The 18065-nt window shown below is 32.6% G+C and overlaps 3 protein-coding genes across 3 annotated transcripts; all 3 read left to right on the forward strand.

Moving 5' to 3' along the window:
• Positions 1-6139: 6139 nt before the first annotated feature.
• On the forward strand, positions 6140-8120 carry LOC139883687 (trihelix transcription factor DF1-like). Its single transcript, XM_071867828.1, has 3 exons — positions 6140-6330; positions 6638-7843; positions 8057-8120. The coding sequence occupies exons 1-3, from the start codon at positions 6140-6142 to the stop codon at positions 8118-8120; spliced, it is 1461 nt and encodes a 486-aa protein (XP_071723929.1).
• A 587-nt stretch (positions 8121-8707) lies between these two features.
• Positions 8708-9611, forward strand: LOC139883688 (protein BOLA2-like). The gene is made up of 3 exons (XM_071867829.1): positions 8708-8770; positions 9281-9303; positions 9389-9611. Exons 1-3 carry the CDS (start codon positions 8708-8710, stop codon positions 9609-9611), a joined length of 309 nt encoding a protein of 102 aa, XP_071723930.1.
• Positions 9612-15491: 5880 nt separating this feature from the next.
• On the forward strand, positions 15492-17976 carry LOC139883691 (carbamoyl phosphate synthase small chain, chloroplastic-like). Its single transcript, XM_071867831.1, has 10 exons — positions 15492-15636; positions 15717-15849; positions 16220-16308; positions 16387-16447; positions 16543-16610; positions 16718-16846; positions 16945-17054; positions 17146-17493; positions 17671-17836; positions 17927-17976. Exons 1-10 carry the CDS (start codon positions 15492-15494, stop codon positions 17974-17976), a joined length of 1299 nt encoding a protein of 432 aa, XP_071723932.1.
• Positions 17977-18065: the final 89 nt, after the last annotated feature.

Here is an 18065-nt window from a genome sequence, read left to right on the forward strand (position 1 = left end):
GCTCGAATCCCGTTAGACCATATCAAAATATATATATAACATATAATAAAAAATCAACTAATAAAATTTAATTTAATAATTATATTTATATTAATTTTTATATACTATATAATATTATCTTCGTCTCAAATACAAATTTTTACATATAATTTATATTGAAAAAATTGTATCTATTATTTTGAGACAGAGAGAGTAGGTTTTTTTTATGTCAAACAGCTCCGTAGAGAAAAAAATCACGTATATTTATCTATAACACATCAATTTGTGAGTTGATGCAGTGGGTATCTCTCCTCTTGCAGTAGCCTAGGAATCAAGTTTTATCCTTAAATAAATCATGTCATTTATTTCTCTCGCAAAGTATTGGTTCGTTCAAAATTTAATATATACTAATTATCAAACGGCCCGTTGGATGGAGTCCATTTAATAATAGGGAAAATTTTATTTTCTGCGTTTGCAAGTTGGCACATAACCAACGTTCAATAAAAAAGGATTAGTATTAAATATATTTTTCGAGATTACTATACGGTGACATCATTAGTCGTGGTTGGTGAGAAGAATCATCATCAACACGGCTGTAAAAGTTGGACAAATAAGATAAATAATTTGAGAACATGATGTCAGGCTTATATTGAGCAATCAATGAAAAACAAACTAGATAGTAGATCCATTAAATATAATTTTATGAGATATCCAAAAGATTATAATGGAGATTACTTCTAGAATCCTATAAAATAAATTGTCTTTATTTCTAGGAATGTCTTTTTTTTAGAGAATGAATTTTTATCGGATAAAAATAATGGCAATATTGTAGAAGTTAGAAAAAATCGAGAAACACTAACTACACCTCTCCAAGTGAAAGAGGAAATTCCTAAACAAATTTTTGAAAAATCACTCGAACCCATTCCTAGGAGGGTTATAAGATTTATGACTAAAACTAGTTTTGTCATTGAGGGTGCGTCTGAATTGGCATTTGAGGATATCGATCCACATACTTTTCAAAAAGGGATGTCAGACATCGATTCGGGAAAATGGCAAGAAGTCATGAAATTTGAAATGGATTCCATGTATTCCAACAAAGTATGGATTTTGGTAGACCCACCAATTGTGTTAAATTTATTGGATGCAAATTGATCTATAAGAGAAAACGTGGAATGGACGATAAGGTAGAGACCTTCAAAGCTAGATTGGTAGCAAAGGCTTATCCCAAAAAGAAAGCATTGATTATGAAGAAGCCTTTTCACCAGTTGTGATGTTCAAATCCATTTGGATCTTGCTTGCCATAGCTGCATATCATGATTATGAGATATGGCAAATGGATGTGAAAACTACTTTTCTTAATGGAGACATTAAGAAAGAGATCTATATGGATCAACGAGAAAGCTTCACATTTAGTGAGAGTGAGCAAAAATTTTGCAAATTTCAAAAGTCTATTTATGGTCTAAAGCAAGCATCCCAAGTTGGAACGCTCGTTTAATGAGACAGTTAAAGAGTTTAACTTTATCAAAAATGTGAGTGAACCATATGTATATAAGAAGGTAAATGAAATTGCAATTACATTTTCAGAGCTTCATGTTGATGACATACTACTCATTGGGAATGATGTAGGTATGTTACAATCTACAAAAGTTTGGTTGTCTAATCATTTCTCCATGAAAAATTTAGGAGAGACAACTTATATACTTGAAGTTAAAATCTATAGAGATAAATCTAAGAAGATGCTTGATTTATCCCAATCCTTATACATAAACAAAATTCTGAGGAGGTTTTGTATGGAAAAATTCTAAAAAATATTTTCTTTCCATGACTTGTGGGACTTCTCTTTCTAAGAAATTTTTCCTACAAATCCCAGAAGAGAAAGAAGATGGAAAAAAATCATATTCCTCAGCTATTGCCTGGCAATATCATGTATGCGAAGTTATGTACGATGGTGTGTTATTAATCCTTAGACTTGAGATACCACGATAATCTTATATATGACAAGTTATGTTTGTAACCACTATCCTGATCATAGCATCACTGAAGGGCGTGACTTCGGCATGATTTGTTATATATGAAGATTGGTGTGTATCAACAAATGATTCGTCAATTATCGAAACATAATGATGTCTTATGTTTTCATATTAGCCATGACTTAAAATTCTTGGTCAAAGTAATGTGAAAATTAGAAAATAAGTTTTCTAATGACCTAAACTTATGTGCTATAATAGATACATAGTTATTGAACTCATAAAATTTCGACTACATTCTAAATTCAATCAGGATATAAATTGATGAAAGAATCGTATCACATGAAAATTATAAGCGAAAAAATTCATATTATATTCACCTATATTTAAAGCATATTTCTCGTTAAAAACTGAAAATAGTTAAGAAACTTTCTTACCAAATGATATCTTCTAAAGATATTTTAAGAAATTTTCAAATATCATAAGTTAACACTTTCATCCAATTGTCTTTTTCTATAGGGCATATTTTTGATGATTTTTGAATTATATTATTAGTGTATTTTAGATTTTTTTGTTGTAACATAATTTTTCCGACGTATTTATAAATGATTTTAACATTAAAAAATTATTATCTATGTTTAAAAAAGAAAAGTTCATACTCACTATTTATAAATGATTTTAACATTAAAAAATTATTATCTATGTTTAAAAAAGAAAAGTTCATGAGTGAGTAGAAGAAATAAATAATTTGTGGATACTTGTACTATTCTAGAAAATTATATTTTTTTACCTTAGTTTTCCGTAAAAATTATATATATGCCTTACTCTTTCATTAAAAAGAATATAAAAAAATTGATCATTATTTATGTGGCTTGATTTAAGATATTTTTAGGGCTTAATCTTTTATAAAATAAATTTTATAGGCCTTATTTTTCATAAAAAGTAAAATAAAATTTTTAAGCATTACAAAATGATGTAATGTTTTTTAGGACATTATTCCGTATATATTATAGTGCATTTTTATTGAAATCCTAGACGGTTGCTTTTTTCGTCTCTTCTAAGAATCGAACCGGTCCAGTATTAGGTTCTTGAAGTTCTTGTTCTAGGAGGACAGATGAAAACAACAGATTTTTTACTACGTATATAGTTTCAGTTTCTTATTTAGCTTCGATTCTTACGTGCAAACTTCATAACCAAACATCTTCTATTGTTTTGTTTCTTCAATGAAATATTTCTCAGCTTGATTTTCTAAAAGTTTCTAAGTGAAACTAGAAATTACAATTACTATTAGACCGGCCCAACTCAAATTGAAGGTTCGAGTACGACGAGTAGTCAACTAAAAATTACCGATCGAAGAGGCTCGCCCAAACATGGACGAACGGCATTTAATACAAATATAAAGACCATTCTAACCTTATATGTTATATACTGATTCTCATAAATAAATCACAATAATCAATACACATTTACTAGTCTAAATTATTGCTTTCCTATAAAAAATTAATTGCATTAAAATCATTCACATATTCATTACGAGTTTTAATTCATATTAGATAGCAGCAACATTTATATATCACAACAAATGATTGATTTCAGAATAAAATTGTCACATAAAATTCGATCGATTTAGAAATCATACAAATAACTTGTTTGATTTGGTCCATCTGTTCTTGGACTAGTTATTATTAATAGAAACGATCTATGGTTTGGAAAAAGAGATAAATGGACAATAAAAGTTCGGTTTATAAAAGTACAAATTAAAATTTGTTGGCTTATAAAAATCAAATAATTAATTGATATTTATCATAAATTCTAATCAATCGTACAAAATATGATTAGTTTAGAAAATAAAATTTTGATCAAACTATAAATACACCAAAATTTGTTTGAATTGTTGGTCCGACTAATTTTAGTTCTCATAATTTTTATTTTTATTTTTTGAAAATTTATTACTTGGCTCGATTTAAATTCATAAGGATCGGTATAATTTTATTTTGGTTTGACTATTATTTTTCTTAAGTCCACTAGGATTTATTTATCGATTTTGCTAATTTTAATTCTCATGTTTAATAATATTGACTAATTACTTAATTCAGTTCGAATTAGTAAGGATCGGTGCAATTTAATTTCTATTTTATCAATAATTCTTAGGTTTTGATTAATCAGTATTGCTCATTTTAGTTGTCATGTGCAATAATTTTGAACGCTTATAGTAAAATGGTGTGGTTTTGGATTATTAAGAATCGGTTTAATTTAGTCTTGTTTCACTAGTAAGGCTTTGGTTTATTTGATTTGACTACTTTTTAGTTTTTATGTTTAATGATCTAAGCTTAACGGTTCGATGTAGATCTAAAATTAACGGTTCGTTCACCGCACCTTTAAGATTATATCTACACCAAACAGTTCTAAATTTGAAAAATCTGACACCGCCACGACGTTCATCTCGTCGAAACAAGTTCGGTCATTATAAAGTTGCCGGAATTCGACGGTGGTCCGGCAGCCCTTGGAGGCGGCGCCGCCGTCTATGGTCTTGGAATTTGAAAACTTTGACATAGCCGGACTCGTTTCGACGAGAGGAACGTCGTGGTGGTGTCGCCGGATTCTAGAAATTTTTTTAGGAAGGTTGATGATGCTTACGTGTCATTTTGGCCGAGTCAGCACGTGAGGTGTTGCTTGTTTGACGATGGCTGTGGATATTTGACGGAACTTTGATGCCACATACACAATATTTTACGAAAAGTATGATTTTGTTAGTAAAATTAACAGAATGATACCAAAATATTAGCAAAAAATCGCTAGTAAATTGTTATTTTTTCAACTGTTGAGGTACTAAAAATATTATTATCCCTTAATTTATTGATATGGCTAATTTTAATTCTCAAATTCAATAATTTTAAAGACTTATTTCATGTTCAATTTCAAATTATTAAGAATTTTTTCAATTGAGTTATTTATTTATTAATAATTCTTAGGCTCAATTGGTTTGATATGTTGGTTTGAACAATTTTCATTTTCTTATTTAATAATTTTGAAGACTGGTTCAGATGTTTTTGAATTTTATTAGTATTTTTTCTATTTACTTAGTTTGATTTGATTTATTGAGATTTGATTTAATTTTTTTTCTAATTTCGGTCTTAGATAACAATTGTGAAGGTTTATTATTGGGTTTAGTTCGAACTATATCAATTTAATACTCCGTATTATTTTTATGAACCTAATTTGATATGTTTTGATTTAAAATTAAATGATTTGATTAATTTTGATAGTTGATTTTTTATTGATGTAATTTCGAGCGATTTTATGATTTTTTTTTTAGTATCTTGCGGTTTTATGACAAGGAGTGCTACATAAAAGTTATAGGACCCATCTGAAAAAAAAGTTAATAATAAAAAAAAGAAAAAAAATTAATAATGAGAGATAGAAACATTCACGACTCACGAGCAGGAGAGAGATTAAAACTAAAGATGAGTATAATGGAAAATTCCTGTGATGAATAGCGAGTTAATTACACAATACTCCTTGTTTCGACTATATTGGGCCGAATTCTTTCGGTTGCTTATCACGACCCATATATATATAAAATAATTCAATAGATATATTGCTCAATATTTTAAATTTAAATATATAAATATATATATGTAATTTTTTATTTTATTTTATTAAATTTTGTCATTTTTTTATTTTATTTTAATTTTTATAGCATGTGTAAAAATATTATGTGTTTTGATATTTGGAGTACTATTCTTTACACTTTTCATTTCCAGAATTACTGTTTGACAGCTCAAAAGGGATATTTTAAAGCCCACTTGTAAATGTTTAGCATGCCGTTTTGTACTCCAAGCCCACACATATTGACCAAATATGTCAAACCACCTCTGCAAAGTCAAAGACAAGAAGACGGTGCACCAACCAAGTCATGCCACGTCATTACCATTCTGGAAATGGGAATAAGGCCACAACCGATCAAACCTCTCAGCTTCTTATCTTTTCTCTACGAAACCCTAATTCCTATCCTTTTCACTCCTATCATTGTGTAATTACTTTATTAATTATAACCCAATTAAAATGGCGGTGGTAGTTGCCAAGTTGAAAACTTAAAAACCCATTTTTTAAATTTAACCACAACCCTCAAAGGTTTCACCTTTTTAGCTAATACAGTGACTGTGAGTGAGTGGTAATTTAATTTGTGAATGATGGAACTTTCATCGGCTTTACCGGGAAATTTTGGTAGTAATGAGGAGGTCAGGGAAGAGGGTGACCGATTGTTTCCCGGTAACCGGTGGCCACAGCAAGAGACTTTGGCTTTGCTGCAGATAAGGTCTGATATGGATGCTGCCTTTAGAGGATCTGGGATTAAGGGCCCTTTATGGGAGCAAGTTTCCAGGTCAGTTCACTTTCTTGCTTGTTTTCAGATTTTCTCGAGAAAATTCAAAGTTGCATGAGCTAAATTATACCCCTGTTTGAATCAAGCATTGGGTTGACTTCATTAAAATCCCACGTATATTATATAGTGCTTCTCTTATAATTGGATAAGGATTGATTTGGTTCTTCTTTGGATTCAATTGTGCATTTATTGTTTGTTTAAGCCTCGTAGAAACTGTAATTGATTACTGTTGATCCTATTAAAGTTGATGAGATATTGTTGTTTTGGGCAATAATGAATTTGGATATGGTATTTTCTTTTGTGTTAGGAAAATGTCTGAGCTCGGTTATAATCGGAATGCGAAGAAATGCAAGGAGAAATTTGAAAACTTATTTAAGTACCACAAAAGGACCAAGCAATTCCGAACAGCCAAGTCCAATGGTAAAATGTATCGATTTTTCGAGCAATTAGAAGCTATAGACTGCCAACATAAACAGTCGTCGGCACCACTTTCGCCATCCTCTCACGCCACTACCATGCCAATGGCTGTAAACCCATTAAGCGTCGTCCCAGGTACCTTCCCATATTCTATTCAAAAATACATATCCACTTCCCTCGACACATCTACCGACACGGCTTCTACTTCAAGTAAGGAATCTGAGAGAACTAGAAACAAGAAGAGGAAATTGGTTGGCTTTTTCGATAAATTGATGAAAGAAGTAGTCGAAAAGCAAGAGGATTTGCAGAGGAAGTTTATCGAGGCACTGGAGAAGTGCGAACAAGAAAGAATTTCAAGAGAGGAGGCATGGAAGTTGCAAGAAATGGCTAGGATCGAGAGAGAACGTCAACTTTTAGTTCAAGAAAGATCAATCTCCGCGGCTAAGGATGCGGCCGTACTTGCTTTCTTGCAGAAGTTTTCTGGCTCACAATTTCCGGAAGACCCCATCATAGTTCCTGACAGTAAGGTGGTGGAGAGAAATGAGAGGCCGGAGCGACAAGAGAGGAGTAACGGAGAGAGTTTGATGCCAATGAGCAGCTCTAGATGGCCTAAAGAAGAAATGGAGACCTTGATTAGATTAAGAACAAACCTTAATTTGCAGTATGAAGAAAGCGGGCTGAAAGGATCGCTATGGGAGGAGATATCGGCAGGAATGAAGATTCTTGGTTACGATAGGAATGCAAAGAGATGTAAAGAGAAATGGGAGAACATGAACAAGTACTTCAGGAAGGTCAAAGACAAAAACAAGAAAAGACCGGAAGATTCGAAGACGTGTGCGTATTTCACCCATCTCGATGCTCTGTATAAGGAGAAGCAGTCCGCAACAAAAGTGGATAACTCTAGAAATTCCAGTGCTGAGTTCAAACCTGAAGAGCTTTTGATGCATATGATGAATGCTCAAGAAGGGCAACGACTTCCAGAATCACTGACGGAAGATGGTGAAAGCGAAGAGTCTGATCAAGATGGAGAAGATAAACATATGGATGATCATTTTCATGTTGTGGTGAATAATCCATCGTCAATGGCATTCATGGAGTGAGGAGACATTTCGGAGAACTTCTAAGATTAGATGAGTCAAAAGTCATAATCCTTTTTGGAGTTCTTAGTTTTGACACTATTTGATTATCTGATGGGATGGCATGACTATGTATGTGCATGGTCATGGAGTCATCATTTGTTGAATAAATGTGTTGTGAGAGAGATTAGAATATGGAAGCTTTTTTTTTTTTTTTTTTTCATGTAATACAGAATTGTTTTTGGGGCTTGTAAAGTTTACACTGTGTATAAGTTGGAAATGCTTCTTTCTTACTAGCAGTATTAGAATTGCAAATTTACAAGGCCTGGCTTTCAATGAGAGCTGTCTAAAAATTTAATAAATTCCCGATACAAACTCTCTCAGAATTCACTTTCCTCCTAGCATTCTGTTTGTTTTCCTTTTGTGAGCTGCCGCTAAGTGTAGCGAATATTGTCCGATCCGACATTTTATTGGAATGAATGTATGGTAATGCCGATTATCAAAAGAAAAAAAAAATGAATTCACTTTTCTCGAAATCAAATCTATAATATCTAATCATTAGACCACGTTTGACGGTTATAATTTGATAAATTTTGAATGAGAGCTAGTAACTTTTATATTTATTTTTCAAAAAAAAATAAATTAACCCTTTCAATCAGATTTTACATCAAAATAAGTAAAAGAAATTCACAATTTATAATTGAATAATATATCTCAAAAGAAAAAATCAATTATGCTTTCGGTTGGGCTTCTAGATTGATTCCATTTGGAGTGGGCCTTTTCATGTAGTCCACCCAAATCGAATATGAAGTCTCTTTTATTATCTCTCTCCTTGAAGAATCAATCCCTCACTCGACAGTTTCGAAGAATCAACTCAGAGAGAGATGGGGGTAACCAAAGAACAAGTTGAATCTACGTTGAACTCAAAGTTGAATCCTTCTTATCTCGTAAGTTTTGATTTTGTTTTAAAGCTCTTCTTTTTCATTTAGTAGCATAGCAGCTGTACACCAAACAAATTGGGTTACTCGAGCAATCGTCTGTGATAATTGGTTTACTGTGCAAATTAGTTTTCTAGATTTTTTGGGGTCTTTTGTTCAATGACTACTGCTATGGGGTTTGATCAGTTTATGCATTCTATTTTCCGAAAAAAAACAAATTGTTTATGTAGACTGGATAGAATCAAAATTCGCAGGAAAATCAGATTCCTTATGTAGTGATAAAAAGACATCAGCTTTTGGTTGGTCAATGGTCGGAGACAATTTAGTTTATCTATGCCCTTTGATCGTACACAGAGAATGGTCTTAGGAAGTCAAATTCACAAGTGCTTGCTTTGATTTTTTTCTCAGACCGGTTCATTCATATTCAGTCAATAATCTTCAATAATCATGTATTTTGATACGGAGGGAGTATGAATTATGGGCTGATACATCTACATTTATTTTTATTTTATTTTTCAGGATGTGATCGATACATCTGGAGGGTAAGTTTTATGTTACGTCCAAATGTGGTCTAGTTGGTTATCTGATTTTGTTTTGAATTTGAGTGAGAAACTTTTGATTTCTCAGGTGTGGTGCTAGTTTTGTGGTAGAGATAGTGTCGGAACAATTTGAAGGGAAGAGGCTACTGGAACGACACCGTCTTGTGAATGCTGCATTGGAAGAGGAGATGAAGGAAATCCACGCTCTCTCCATCAAGAAATCCTTAACCCCTGACCAATGGAAACAACAACAGCAGCAGCAGCAGCAAGATGCTGACAAAGACAAAGTTGGTAGTAATGCTACTGCTTAAAAGACAAGATCGGGATAGGAATTATGTAGACATCTATCTGGAAGTGCTACTTGCTTGATACATAGTACTACATTTTTTACTTTCACGAAATAATAATAGACGCCAATATCAGTATTTTGAACATCCATTATAAGCTTTGGTGTTTGATTATGCATAATGGTTATATTACCTAGTTTGGTTCAACCTGTTTCCCTTAGCTTCGATGCAACGGAAGCTAAGATCCAAGGTGTGAACCGATCGAGCTGTATTGATCAAATCTTAACTTTTTATGAAGAAATTCGATCAAATTAAACCAATTACGTCATGGCCTGTTCGATTATAAAACTGATCAATTTTGACCGAACCAACAAGAAATATGAGCTGCCCGAAAAATCAATCAGAGTGAATTATCAGTCTTGAATCTCTTGTTGAAATCTTAGAAACTTTTAGTTCTAGTCCATAAACTTACTTGTCATTCAATCTCAGCCAAATGAGTAAACTAATGGAGGTTTTCATCTTTCGTGTCTTCTAATATATGCACAATTTCATATATTCGGCTTGGAACTGGCGGAAAGTTGATTCCTTCTTTCGTTACGCGAGGAGATGATAGGAGGAGGAAATTCGGGTTGTTGCAAGTCAAGCCAAGTAATATAAAATGTTAGGTACTGCTTCAAGGATATATATTAGGATTGACAAATTGTACAAAATTGAAGGTTGGTTGCTGTTGGAATGGAAGGGACAGTTTTGTTCGATGCGGTCTTCAATGGCTTTAAACATGTATTCCCCCGTCTTAAAATACATGATGTTTTAATTCTTATGGTAAATTGCTACAAAATCAAAATATTGCCACGAAAATGAAAACATCATGTATTTTGAAATAGATATAGTAATTGAATTAGAATGGATACTTTTGGAATGGTTGGGATTGTTATGCTACATATGCAACTTCTTTTTCTGTTTTTTGTGACTCGTGCATGTGTTATCTTCTTATCAGCATCATCTCCGTGAATCATTCGCAAAATTTCATCCTTAATTTATGTGCTAAATGCTACTATTTTCATCTTTCAATATATATTTTTTAAAAATTTTTTATTTTATTTCAAAAATAATGATTTGCATACATAATTTAGTTCAAAATATATTATATTTTACCTTATTTATTTTGTTGACCTCGTTCTTTATACCACTATCTTAAAAAATATGTATTGAAAGATGGAAGGAATAAAATTATCATAAAATTATCCATAAAAACTGAGTTTCTCCTTTCTTTTCTTTTTTTCCTAATTTCATGTTATCTAGCAATGAATAATCATGATGATAACCGTAACATAGAAGAAAATCCAAATTACATTCTAGGAATTCTTGGACCTTTTAGGACCCAAAAGTTAGTATGAGAAAGAAAGAAAAACCTATCTATCTATCTATCTAAATTTCTCCATGTTAAATGGGGAAAACCACCGGTTGGATGTCTCAAAAATAATTGTGATGGGGTGGTTCTTACCAATCTGCACAAAATTGGATTAGAGACTGTTATCCGTGATTTTTCTGGAGATATCATGCTGTCAATCTATTTTCATTGATGGTTGTTTGGATGTTCTTATGACTGAAGCCATGACAATGTTCTTGGGCATTCAGCTGGTGCTAGAACGTGGAGTGCAACATGCTATATTTGAAACTGACTCTAAATCTCTAGTCGACCCCATCCACGATCAAACTCTCGCCTCCCACCTTCTCATGCTTGGATATATTCCCTTAGAGAAAATGCTTCTCTTTTTGCAAATTGTATTTTTTCTTTTGTTAGGAATAAAGGAAATAGACTCCGCTCATTCGTTAACGAAACTTAAACAAAATGAGAAAGGTTATTTATCGATACGGAATGAAATTTTGCAATTAACTTAAAAAAAAGAGAAAAAGAAAAAGAAAAAGACTTCTATAATAATTTGGCTCCGACTGCAATTATTCTATTTCTTAAAGATGTAGCGATTATATCCAACGACGGGAGCGGATTAATGTTATACACCCTCCGTATCAAAATATATGATATTTTTATTTTTAAATTTATTACAGAAGATTTAATAGTCGAGAGAGAGAAGAGAGTGGCGTCGTAATACCACGTAGATAATTTTTTATAAATAGTTGTATAGGATAAAAAAACTATAAATAAGATATATCATTGTTCTATTAGGGATAAAAAAAACTATTTATAGAAATAGGTAGTATGTATTTATATTATATAGCATGATTTATTATATTTATTTTATTATCGTATTTTATACACGATATTATATTATATGATTTATGATATGATATGTGACCTACATATTATTTTTAGATTTAAATATGATGATTCAAATAGCGGACTCCATGCGATGGAATTGAGGCTAGTTGGTTTGATTTATTTTTTAATATATATATAATCAATTTATAATATATAGATATGTGGATTAATTAATGAATGTAAAAATTAAAAATAACATATATTTTGATTTATATTGGTTCAGAGATGGTTGTTGGGAGGAACCATCCGATGTTTTTTTTAAAAAAAAAAACTATATATAAAAATTGTGGTATGCTGTAAATATAAAAAGAATGAGTTTGCTGAGTGGGTTGAGTGTTGGCTACACTTTGGGGGTTTGAAGATTGATTCTCGATAGAATTAGACTTTATTGCAATTATTTTAGATAATCAATGATCTATGTAGAGTTTTATGTTGTTTAATCTTCATAAGTAATAATGGTCCTACACTTATTTTATCTAAAAATATTTAATTTAAGACTGTCCTATTAATCAACAATTGATACACTTTTTTGAGAAACCGACTAACACCATCTCGAATGCAAATGTTTGTAAGTTTTTTGGATGATATATAATACAATAAGAAATTTTAGGATCTGTAATTTTTTTCCTTTTTTTTTACTCGTCTCGACTCGATTCATTTTAACTCGTTTTGATTTATTTAATTCATTTCGACTCAAAATATAATTTAATTCGTATCAATTAATCATATTTAAATATATTATATTTTATATCATTAATTATCACTATATATTTAAAATATATTATAATATATATTCAACCATACATCAACATCCACTACCTACCTAATCTACACTTTTTCATATTATTATAATATATATATTTAGTCATACCTCAGTCATCCACTAACTCATCCAATCAACCAAAATCACACTCAATCATCCAAAATCACAATCAAGTACAATCGAGTCGAGATGAGTCAAAACGAAACGAAAATAATCAGACTCTTAGTGTGTATTGAAGTAAGTTGGGAGAGTTTCTTATTTTCAAATGAGTTTTTTATATTAAAAACTCACATCTCTCTTATATTATTGGTCCATACATTATCTCTTCTATTATTATTTATTTATCTTTTACTTTTTTTTATGGTTAAAAGTATATAAGAAATCTTATTGAGTTTTCATGCATTGGAGTATATGGGTTTTTTAGTCGATGAGTTTCTTAATTCTTTTTCACTTCGCTTAATTATCGTCAATGTGACGGAGAGAGAACCGTAAAGAAACTCTATTAAGAAACTTGCATTGGTGATGCTTAATGCACTTCCATAGCTTGTTTTATAACAATTCTGATTCGATCGATCCCGACATACGATTCTAGATCCGCCTTTTGTTGGACAAAAATGACAAATGCATGATCAATGGAAGTTTGACCACGTGTGTAGGTGAATCCGGGTCTCGGATTAAATCAAAACTAGTTTGTATGATTTATCTATTTTACATAGTTGAGGATTGAATCATTTATTTGACATTTTCTGTCGAGGGTGAATGAGAAATGGTAGTGCTAATGTGAGTGATTTGTGCAAAGATGTTCAAAGTCCCACATTGGAGAAATACCACCACTACGCACGCCACGGCCGGCCCGGTTCAGATTTGTCAATTGATCCGCTTCACGGATCACAAACGGTTCGGTTCGCTTCCTTTATAAGATGAACCTGATTTGACTTTTTGTTTGTTTAATTAGTGAGATTTTCTCCTAATGTTATTTCCGTAATTAGTGGGATATCATCTCCTAATTGTACACGGATTTTATCTCCCCATTATGATTTGATTTTTGAATGCACAAAATCCGAGAAGAGGATTGACAATCTGTTTGAAACGGATCAGAGTGTAGTGTCATACGTCGTCTAGGATTAAGAGTCTTGACGTGCACTCCAAGTCAATCTCTTCCTCTCCTCAACCGACCCTAAAGCCTATAAATACCTTGATAGTTTGTAGGTTTAAAAATAACCTATAGGACACTAAGAACACCCTACTAGCAAATAGGTCGGCTTACAACCCACCGTCTTTTTGTCTTCTTCCTCGAGTCGTCGGAGAGTTTAGCTATCGTAAGTCTCGCATGATCACGATTAAATATTGTACTTATTATCGTGTTCATTGTGGTTGTATCATGGGAAGCTCTCCGCCATCTTAACCGAAGTACAGTACGGAACGTATTACGTTTTAAAAAAAGTGATCCGATCGTGCCTCCACTGTTTGCTCTTCTCTATCCTTAAAGTTTTATGATCTCGTTTTAATTGTTTATGCATGTGTTGATGTTGTTGTTTAAGTCATTTGGAATTTCTTTACTTTATAATCTAGTAGAAGAACTGTCATAATAGTTATCAATTGTCATGATTGAATTATTATTCTAAGGGCATTAGAATAGTAACTGTTATGATAACAAGTAGCTGTCGTGATAATTATTCTTATAGTCACATAATTTATCGTGATATTTTTTTTAAGTGAAATTTTTTCGTATTCATCTTGAATCATGTCGAATTATTTTTCAATTTTGTACAAATTATTCAACACCCTTCACAACGATCATAATGGATTTATACCGGTTTTTATGAATATACCAGATACACTACGTACATAAAACGAGAGTTTACTATAATCACATTATATAATAATTATTAATAATAATAATAATTATAATAATAATCATATTATATAAGTGATATATATGGTGTTACAAAAATAAGGTACACGAAACATGTATAATTATTCCCTGATCGGAGAATCAAACTTGACAAATTTCAAGTAAACATTTAAATTTTTTGAGCTTGGAATATCAATGATACATAAACACGAGAGTTTACTAGTCTTGTGAAATTGTATATAGACAGGCAGCGTGTGATTGGACAATATTTCCATTTGGTAATATCAAATTTGAAATATATATCATTCACGTAATAATTCTAGTTAAGAAAAATTGTAATCTACATAATATAAAATGGCATATTTCTTATATTTTCAGATCTTTAATCTTATCCTAAAAAAAAATCTTTAATCTTATTTTGTTAATAAAATCAATATATTTATCCAAAAAACGAAATTATATAAAGAGATTTATTAGAATATAAATTAAGTCACAAATGATTAAATTTTTACGAATAATTTTTTTTATTTAAATTTTTAAACGATTACGTGTTAGAAAAAAATTAAATTATAATATATGTGATAATTATTTTGGGTTTCAATAAGTAAATGTTCTATCTATGATTTAAGAGAACGTGAAGTTTAACTATACTCAGTGACATAAAATTCCAAAACCACACCGCTAAGGACTCATGTTTTGTGGAGCTCTATAAACTTGACACTACACATCATGCACCGACTAACTTTTTCAAGCTTAATAAATACAACATAATCGATTATTAGCACCGCAATCGGTCTTCGGAAATTAGGGAAATTTACTTTTTTAATATATATATGAACCCTAGAAATTATTACAGAAAATATGTTTATGTTAATGGGCCCGGCCCATTAAATCATTAAAGTTCTGTAACAAAAGACTGACCTAAGCATTCTCATTCCATCAACTAAACACTTGGAAGAAACTGTACAAAAAAGCACACCTAGCTCAGCTAACTCTAGAGGGAGAATGGCCATGAAAGCTATGGACTTGCTGCTAACAAACACCAACCCATCAACCTTCTTTGTCTCAAACTCAACCAACTCCAGAAAATCAAGGGTCTTCGCCGTCAGATGCTATTCGGCTCCTCTCTCCGCCGACGGAGCCGCCACTGGTAAAAATTTCGTTTTATCTTATTTGTGTTGAGCTCATATGAATGGGATAATTCATTTTAACGGTGTGCAATGTTGTTAGGATTGCTGGATAGGCCATGGAAAACCTCAGATGCGAGGCTTGTGCTTGAAGATGGTTCCATCTGGAAGGCTAAGTCTTTTGGTGCTTCTGGGACGCAAGTCGGTGAAGTCGTTTTCAATACATCTCTTACTGGGTTTGTTTCCGATTCCTCCTTATTGGCAGCTTATATCTACTGTTTTGAAGCTTGCCATTGCAATTCTATGTGTAATTGCTTGGTTCAATAAAGTAAAAGTAGTAACATTTGGCCAACAAAAGTACGGTTAAATCCACATTCTCAGCCTTCGATTCAGTTTATGTTCCGGAAATGAGTGATTATAGTGTCAAAAGTTTAAGACAAAACATAATTTCTTGCATAATTCTAATTCAATGGTCGTGTAACTTTCCTTCTGTAGTAGTCATTCTAATTCAATCGCCCTCTTCCTCATTCTTTTCATAGGAACTGGAGTGTAATGGAACATAAAGCTGTGAAATTCTATTTAATGTATGTCTCATGCTTTCCACAGGTATCAGGAGATTCTTACAGACCCTAGTTATGCTGGCCAGTTTGTCCTCATGACAAATCCACACATAGGCAACACTGGTGTAAATTTCGGTGGGTCAAGTTTAGAGCATTACTTTGCAAAATCTTTCATATTGAAAGCTTTGTGATAATTTTGTTTCCTACCAACAGATGATCAAGAGTCTGTGGATTGCTTCCTTGGTGGTTTGGTGATTAGAAGTTTAAGTATTAGGTAAGCTTCCTCTTTAACCATTTCTCTTGCGTGCTTGTATGCATGGCGATTTCATTGATTGCTTCAATGTATTAATTTCACTGAATTTGCTTCAGCACTTCAAATTGGAGATGCGCTGAAACACTTGGAAAATATTTAGCAGACAGGAACATCATGGGAATATGTGAGTTTCCGTGTTTCTTCTTTCTTTTTGCTTGAATTTAAGACTTTGAATGTTCCACGTTAATGATATCTCCCCTTTGTTTTGATGGCGGCTTCATCTTATGGCAGATGATGTTGATACACGTGCAATCACTCGCAGATTAAGGCAAGATGGAAGCCTTATTGGCGTATTGAGCACGGAAGCAACCAAAACTGATGAGGAGCTTCTGAAGATGTCTCGTTCGTGGGACATCGTAGGTAGGAAGTACATGATTCTCTAAGAATTTAATAGGTCATTTAGATTTAACATTTTTAAGGTTCTCAAAGTGCTTGGTAATGTTTGTTTAATGTCACAGGTGTGGATTTAATAAGTGGCGTTTCATGCAAAACACCTTATGAATGGGTTGCTAAAACAAATTCAGACTGGGAATTTATTTCCAATGGGAGACATCAAGAACCTTTCCATGTTAGTATCTTGTTTTAATATTTCTGTCCAAGTCATTGCATTCATGACATATAAATTTTTTTATCTCACTCTTGATTTTTCTCATTGAAAGGTTGTCGCCTATGATTTTGGGATAAAGCATAATATATTGAGGCGCCTAGCATCAAATGGCTGTAAAATTACTGTCGTGCCATCAACATGGCCAGCTTCTGAAGTGTTGAAAATGAATCCAGACGGTGTCCTCTTCAGCAACGGCCCAGGCGACCCATCGGCAGTTCCATATGCTGTTGAATCAGTGAAGGAAATATTGGGAAAAGTTCCAGTCTTTGGAATTTGCATGGGTCATCAGTTGCTAGGCCAGGCTTTGGGTGGTAAAACGTTTAAAATGAAGTTTGGTCACCATGGAGGAAATCATCCTGTTCGTGATCTTCGTAGTGGCCGTGTTGATATCAGTTCTCAGGTTTGTCTCTCTCTTAAGTTTTTGTCGACTTCTATCCGCTCTGTGAATTCTGTGGGTTGGGAATAGCTTAGGGATAAGATTGTATTGAGTCCTCGAGTTTATACAAAAGTTCTATCCAAGAGCATTTTGTTTGTGTTCCGAAACTTGTATCTACTAAATCTCATTTGCTGATTTCAGAATCACAATTATGCTGTGGATCCAGCATCACTTCCTGAGGGTGTCGAGGTGACCCATATCAATCTTAACGACGGAAGTTGTGCAGGTCTTGCTTACCCAAAATTGAATATCATGTCTTTGCAATACCATCCTGAAGCATCCCCTGGACCCCACGACTCTGATTCTGGTTAGTAAATTCCTTTTTTTCTCCTTGAGAGGTTGCATTGTATATCGCATGAACATTTCTTCATATGAGTAATGATTAATTTCATCACAGCTTTCAAGGAATTCGTAGAGCTGATGGAGTCTGTCAAAAACAAGGCTTGATCGAATATAACACTGGCTTGAGCCAGTACAGGAGAGCAGTGAGGTCGCTTGACCTGACAGTTTTTTGTTAGATCTCTAATGTAATTGAC

Source organism: Rutidosis leptorrhynchoides, unplaced genomic scaffold, assembly GCF_046630445.1.
Source record: "Rutidosis leptorrhynchoides isolate AG116_Rl617_1_P2 unplaced genomic scaffold, CSIRO_AGI_Rlap_v1 contig436, whole genome shotgun sequence".
In the NCBI taxonomy this organism is placed as follows: domain Eukaryota; kingdom Viridiplantae; phylum Streptophyta; class Magnoliopsida; order Asterales; family Asteraceae; genus Rutidosis; species Rutidosis leptorrhynchoides.

What these genes read in the sequence shown, in the direction of transcription:
- LOC139883687 (XM_071867828.1), top strand. Translation starts at nt 6,140, where the DNA reads ATGGAACTTTCATCGGCTTTACCGGGAAATTTTGGTAGTAATGAGGAG. An exon ending in TTATGGGAGCAAGTTTCCAG is followed by an intron (nt 6,331 to 6,637) that starts GTCAGTTCACTT and finishes CTTTTGTGTTAG; the next exon opens with GAAAATGTCTGAGCTCGGTT. An exon ending in TCGTCAATGGCATTCATGGA is followed by an intron (nt 7,844 to 8,056) that starts GTGAGGAGACAT and finishes CATGTAATACAG; the next exon opens with AATTGTTTTTGGGGCTTGTA.
- LOC139883688 (XM_071867829.1), top strand. Translation starts at nt 8,708, where the DNA reads ATGGGGGTAACCAAAGAACAAGTTGAATCTACGTTGAACTCAAAGTTG. An exon ending in AGTTGAATCCTTCTTATCTC is followed by an intron (nt 8,771 to 9,280) that starts GTAAGTTTTGAT and finishes TTTATTTTTCAG; the next exon opens with GATGTGATCGATACATCTGG. An exon ending in GTGATCGATACATCTGGAGG is followed by an intron (nt 9,304 to 9,388) that starts GTAAGTTTTATG and finishes TTGATTTCTCAG; the next exon opens with GTGTGGTGCTAGTTTTGTGG.
- LOC139883691 (XM_071867831.1), top strand. Translation starts at nt 15,492, where the DNA reads ATGGCCATGAAAGCTATGGACTTGCTGCTAACAAACACCAACCCATCA. An exon ending in CAACACTGGTGTAAATTTCG is followed by an intron (nt 16,309 to 16,386) that starts GTGGGTCAAGTT and finishes TCCTACCAACAG; the next exon opens with ATGATCAAGAGTCTGTGGAT. An exon ending in ACCCCACGACTCTGATTCTG is followed by an intron (nt 17,837 to 17,926) that starts GTTAGTAAATTC and finishes ATTTCATCACAG; the next exon opens with CTTTCAAGGAATTCGTAGAG.